This window comes from Emys orbicularis, chromosome 2, assembly GCF_028017835.1.
Source record: "Emys orbicularis isolate rEmyOrb1 chromosome 2, rEmyOrb1.hap1, whole genome shotgun sequence".
Taxonomy (NCBI): Eukaryota; Metazoa; Chordata; order Testudines; family Emydidae; genus Emys; species Emys orbicularis.
In genome coordinates, this window is record NC_088684.1 from 40,420,765 (window position 1) to 40,427,137 (window position 6,373).

Here is a 6,373-nt window from a genome sequence, read left to right on the forward strand (position 1 = left end):
AAAAAAAAAAAACACCACATTCTATACAGAGCTCTAAAATGAGCTGCGAATATCTACAAGAGACTAGCATATGCTCTTTGTGTGGATAGGAGTGGAGCCCGATCCTGCAGTCCACAACTCCCTAAGGGAATTTTGCTGGAGTGTGGTATGCGGTCTCGGCCCCAGTGTGTGTGTGTGTGTGTGTGTGTAGCTTTCTACAATTAAGTCCTTGAGCAAAATTAGCAACTTGGAGCTGCAGAGGCAGGTGCAGGTCCTTGGCTGCTCTAGAAGTCCTGCCGCGGGGTGTGAGTTAGACTGTGCCGCCGCAGATCACAGTTTCGCCTGAACACTTTGCCGCACTGCTCACAGTTGTAGGGCTTGATGTCTGTATGGGTAAGAAGGTGAGTTTTCAGATTACTTCTCTGATTAAAGGTTCTTCCACATGTGGGGCATTTGTGTGGAGATTCCTGTTCAGATTTGAAGCAAGCAAAGGATTAATCCTTTACAAACTACCTAGTTTATTAATTTACTACTTTTCTGTTATTACATAGCTTAACATGAAGTATAGGGAATCTACTTAAATAAATCTAGACTCTTAATCCTCAACAGATACAAAATCATGACACTTTTAACTGCCTGGAAATATCCTGTCTGTCAACATATATTTTATTCTCAGCTCAGCCCATTTCATGCCCCTTGAATCTACAGAAAAAAAAAAAAGTACAGTGCAATTCTTCAATTTCAAATCACCACGCCATCTCTATGAGTAAGGCTGAGCTTTCCTCCAGACAGTTAAACCATTACAGACATATACAATGTATTGGGATACAGGCAAATAATTTTAAGGTGTCAATTAATCTTTCAAAGCTGTTTTTCCCCTACAGTGCTTACCTTTATTTTTTACAAACATAAAATATTGAAATGCATTTGATAAGATTTAACAAAGACCATTTATAAGTACCCACATTCACAAGCAATTTATGTAAATTAAATCCTCAGTGGACTCTATTTGCTTTTTTCTAAAAGAATTACATATTTTAAATACACTAAATAGACATGTGTCTTAATCAAGAAAAATAAAAACATAGGGCCATATCCTGTTATTAAACAGATTGCTTTATTGAAGTAAAGATTTGGGGAGATCTGCTTTAAAAACTAATGGCAAGATATGGCTCATTATTTCAGGTGCCTAACCACATTCCGAAATGTGTTTACCTTACATGCTATTTAAGGGTTTGTACAAAATAAACAGGATAAGAACAAGAACAGTATAATGATAATAATAGACTTGGAGCTAAACTTACCTGCATATGTAAAGTTTTATGAACTGCTAGAGTTCTGGATTGGCAGAATCCTTTCCCACATTCCTGACATTTGAAAGGTTTTTCTTTGGAATGGATATATCTGAAAGTCAATACAAGGGTTTGAATCAATGGCTGTCGACAAACTCAAAAGCCACAAGAAGGCTCTAGAGATTCTTTAATCTTATAATTACTTTGTGTGGGGGAGGGGAAAATTCTGACTCTTTAGTTTATTTATTATTAATTATTATTATTTTATTATTTTTGTTCTGCAATTGTGTGTATGATTAACCTCCTTTATCAGTTCAAAATATTTACAATAATTCTTATCAACGCTAGATTGCCCTCTCTGGTGACAGATTAGACTGCATGATGGAAAAATCATCTGTTTCACAAACTGGTCCAGATCCTGCTCCCGTTTAAGTCAATGGGAAATTTGCCGTTAAACGTCAGTGTGAGCAGGATTGGGCATACATATTCGTCTATTTTATTTTATTTTAATTTTTGGTTGAAGTTCTACTAATTTTCCCGGGACTACTAACCTGAACAAGGGGGCGTGGGAATTGGCCCTTTACCTTTACATTCAACTCTTAAAACCAGATTGTAAATACTATCCTTACCGGACTATTACAATCTTATCAGAGATGGGGAATATTTGTTTCAGTTAATAGATTTGCCTCCAAATACAATCACATGTCCAACCCACAAAAATTACATATTTATTTGCTATTCCCCCTTAGAAGATCAGCTGTAAATTAATTTGTCGATTGGTTTGCCACTGCTTCCTTGCTGGAGAAGCCGAAATGCCTCTACATGGGAAGCGATGAATCCACCAAACCTTTACGGCTAATGTAAAACTCAGGAGAAAGTATAAGGAAAGTGGGCATATTTCTTAAATTCACAGCGGCCCAAGATCGGTGGGGCCTTGAGTTTAGCTTGGCAGCAGATTGTCCACATGCTGACAGCCTGGGAGGAGGTTCTATTGTGTAGTGATCTGAACCTGGCGGAGCCCACGGAACCTTTGTAGTAAATAATAGGAAAAGTTTCTGATGTGACATCTAGAGAGAGAAATAGCAGCTGCCTTTCACTGGGGGAGCTAGGAGAAGGCTGCTTGCCTGTGGCTGCCTCCCTCACCTGTGGTCTCGGAGGTGGTCCTGTCTCCGGAAGGCCTTGTGGCAGATGTCACAGGTATAGGGCCGCTCGTCTGTGTGGGTTCTTTCGTGGATGAGCAGGTTGTAGGATTTGGTAAAGTGTCTGCCACAGAATTTGCAGATAAACTCTTTTTTCGTTTTGGAAGGTAACCTGCCCCTGGAGGGCTTTCTGTCCGGAGACAGTTTGCTGATCCCTGAGATGGGACTTCCAAGTCCTGGACTCAGCTTGGTCAGATCTGCAATCTTTGGTGGGTCCTCCTGCGTGGCGGCCACGGCCAGATTGGCAAAATCAAACCTGGGTCTGTCTTTATGTAAAGCTGGGATTACATGGGCGATGGCCCCTTGCTTTGGGTGAAAGAGGTGTGTGGCGAAAGGTAGCGTTGGGAAAGAGAATCTGGCATCCATCAGGCCCTGAGCTGCAGCCATCTCCGTGATGGTAGACCTGGTGATTTCATGCACATTGGGATATCCCAATGTCCAGTGGTTCATATGCATGGTCTGCACCGCGCTGAGTCCATAAAGACCTTGTAGGTGGTCCACAGCTGCTGGGAAGGTGTTCACAGCCTGGAGGAAGGAGTAGTTAGTGAGCTGCAGTGAAGGGTGGAGTGGGATCGGAGCCGGAAGAGCCTTGCTTCCCATCTTCCCAGAGGGACGTAAGCAGCAGAACCCTTTACCTTTCTTCGTGACTTCTGAACTTCCAACAACAACGACAGAAAATCCTGTAAGCAAGGGAGGGGGAAAGAGAATTTACTGAATGCAGCGTGTTCCTCATTGACTGAGGCAATCGAAAAATTCAAACAAGTGTTCCAGGGCCGGGGTTTGTTTTTGTTTTGTTTTTGCTCTAGTGCACCCGTGCAGAGACAACTACTGTACGTGTTTGCACAGATCCCAGAGAATAGGAAAAGAAACAACAAATAGTTCTCTGGATTGAGTAAGAAAAACACAAAGCGTCCGGTTCAATTCACTCACAACAGCCGAAAAAGTAAACTAATCGTGAAAGTGTATCAGGAATGCAAGGCGAGTATCGATTCCTAAAGGGCTGTACGTCGTATTGGTTTGTCTTTGTCATTCAACCCCCCACCCCCTTCCCCAAAATATCTCCAGAGACTAAACTCCCACCAAGAAGACAAGTGGTTGTAGCCGCACACTGCATAGAAGTGAGAAGCAGAACGCCTTCATTCTGCATTCAGTGCTACCTTCACCTCGATCTTATCTCCAGAAGTCACTTCAAACCTCCTCTTCAGACTTATTGATTCCCCCGAGGCTTTGAAGCAGCCGCTGAGGCAGACACCTCACCTCTGGGGCCTTCTTGGGAGATCGAGGGCAGGAGAATGTGCGCAAATTTACAGTCTTCTCTTAAGAGGGGAGCCAAGACAAGGTTCAGGGCTAGGGGCTAGAGGTGACAATGCAGCCTAGTTTATTCTAACTCGGGTGCTTATTTTTCTTCCTTCAACAACAACTCATTTATCAAGATAATTGAAGGAGAGAAAAGCAACACGTTTCCAGCACTGCAGGTTCTAAATAAATCCACTTTACGCTCAGATCCCTTCCAGATGGTCGGAGCAACGCCACACAGAAGGGCTTTGGGCGAGCAACGCCATCTGCGGAGAGGAAAGGTGGCCAGGCTCGGAGGCCTCTGCAGCCCTACGGACATACTCACTTTTCTAGACCTCCAAATAAATAAGTCCCCCTCCTCTCCTCCACCCGGACCGCGGTGTTCCAGACTAGATTTCATGGAGATGTGTTTCTGCTATTGAAAACCTCCTCTGCCTAATGGTGCCCGGGGGAATAGATAGGAGAGCTGCAAACTCGTTAATATACTAATTTCTCTAACTCCTGTTACCATCACCAGAGACAGACAATAACCTGCGGTGCAAAACAGCCAGCGTTACTAGTCACTGACTGGACAATGCTCCGGGACATTGCGGGGTTTCCGCCGCAGATTACCCCCCTCCCAGGCCTAGATCCCTTGTCTGCGTTAGTATTATACTAACTCCCTTCAGAAAAGGATCGGCGGACACTGCATTAGCGGCTTCCCGGCGTGTTATTGATTCCTCCCGGTTAGTGTTGTGGACTATTGCGGTATCCGAGCGTCTCTGCTGTGTGTCTCTGTTCCTTATTAAGGAAGACATATTGGGCCGTCTTTCCAATGGGCTTTTGACCCACGATTTGTTGGCTACGTCCTGGATTCCACCGTTTTCAAATGTGAGGGAAAATGTGATTTATTTTGTTCAAAAGCACCTAGACGCTGCAGCGCGGTGTCTCCTGCCTGCTGGGACTTCCACCCGCACGCGGGTCGATGTGTCACACCCGCGGGGCTGCCTCAGGAATTAGGCATTTCTGAATGAAAAACCTGGGCTGTACTCTAGATTGTACAGGATCGGGGTGTCTGGCTGTCCAGCAGTAGGGCCCTAGTGCTGTTTTCCTGCTCGGTACCTCACACCAGAAACAGCCGTCCGCTCTCGTGTTTATTTGCTCTCTTCATTTTTGATCAGTTGCCTAAGAGCATGAATACACGAGAGAGTATTCGTGGAGGACTATGCCCTTGGTTCTGCCGGGTGCTGCTGGGCCCGCACCTTGTGTTTCTCGGCTCCACTCAGGAAGGCAGCAGCAGCAGCCCTGCGCAAGGGGTTTTATTAATGAAATGAACCCCTTCTGAGCTGTGGTATGCGATCTGGGAGTGCAGGAAGGGAGTTAATGAGAGGTGTGTGACAGTCAGAGGGTTTCACTCAGTCCATTCAACCGAAACTATACACGCCATTTCTAATCAACTTTCCCACCACTAATCATTTTCCATGTTTAATCAGGGAGCTCTCACTTCACACACCAGAGCCGCAGCAGGCCAGCATTCTGGGCTAAACTAGAAAGCAATGCACGGAGCAAATTCAAGTTTTTATTGATTGATTCGTTTTCTTTCTTGGTACGGTTACATTTCCATCAGATTCAAATTATATTTTCAGACCAAGACAAGCGGCGTCGCTTTCCCTTATCACGTGAAATGGAATCCAGAAATAGGTATTGGATTGCCTGAAAACCATAGGTATGGGGCACAGAGTATAACGGCCCCTGGATTTCTGGGGATGGAAATCGTGACATGTAATTTTCAAAAGTTTGAAAGATTCTGCTCTCAAAGATTAAATGCACATTCTCCACCCATTAGTTCAATGAAATGTGCCTCCCCTGATAGCAAATAACCTCAGTATTACCGATTTCCTCAGAAAACCAATTCACTACACAAAACAAGATACACTACACGTATATTTGAATAGCACCACGCTTTTCCTTTGAGATGGAAAGCTGTATTTTCGGGTTCTTTGCCAAAACACGCGTTTGTCATACAGAATTTAGCTTTCAAACTGTCCTGCTTGAAAAATATATCTCAGACATTTTATATCACGCATTCACATTTTCATTTTATTTTAATCATGCCACGTAGGAATTTCTTCTATTTGCGTGTATTGTTGTTTACTATGAAGTCCAGAAGATGGAAGACACGATTTTTTAAATGTAGACACCTACGTTTTTTTTTTAAAGACTTACTAATAGCAGTACTATTGTAAAGCATCACCCCTGTTTGATTTACATTCAAATACATTACAGGAATGTCCATTTAGGTAAAGAAGATTAAGACCTCTTTTTAGTTTTGGCCAATACGACATGTTCACAGGTTAATTTCAGTTCACTGAACCTTATCATTAAAAAAAATCGGATATTAAAAGTTACCAAAGGGAGCTGTAGTGTTTTAGTAAGTTTCACCTTCATCTTTTGTTATTATACGTGGTTGTCCAATTTTATATAGCGCATGCATTAATATGACGAAGAATCATACCAATAATGTAATTCTGTAAAAGGTATTATTAAAATATATTTTCTTTATTATAGAATATGTTTTTAAAAATTAAACGAGTATACTATGAAGTGGACCATAATGAATGGGTTGCC

General features: G+C 42.9%; 1 protein-coding gene across 1 annotated transcript; it reads right to left on the reverse strand.

The window, feature by feature from the left end:
- Nucleotides 1-263: 263 nt before the first annotated feature.
- OSR2 (odd-skipped related transciption factor 2) lies at nt 264-3,070 on the reverse strand. Its single transcript, XM_065399777.1, has 3 exons — nt 2,415-3,070; nt 1,284-1,383; nt 264-446 (listed from the first exon to the last, which is right to left on the reverse strand). Exons 1-3 carry the CDS (start codon nt 3,068-3,070, stop codon nt 264-266), a joined length of 939 nt encoding a protein of 312 aa, XP_065255849.1.
- Between the last annotated feature and the right edge of the window lie 3,303 nt (nt 3,071-6,373).

Coding starts and splice junctions, on each gene's coding strand:
- OSR2 (XM_065399777.1), bottom strand. CDS start 3,070: ATGGGAAGCAAGGCTCTTCCGGCTCCGATCCCACTCCACCCTTCACTG. Junction 1,384..2,414: donor GACCACCTCCGAGACCACAG/GTGAGGGAGGCA, acceptor ATTGACTTTCAG/ATATATCCATTCCAAAGAAA. Junction 447..1,283: donor ATAAAACTTTACATATGCAG/GTAAGTTTAGCT, acceptor AAATCTGAACAG/GAATCTCCACACAAATGCCC.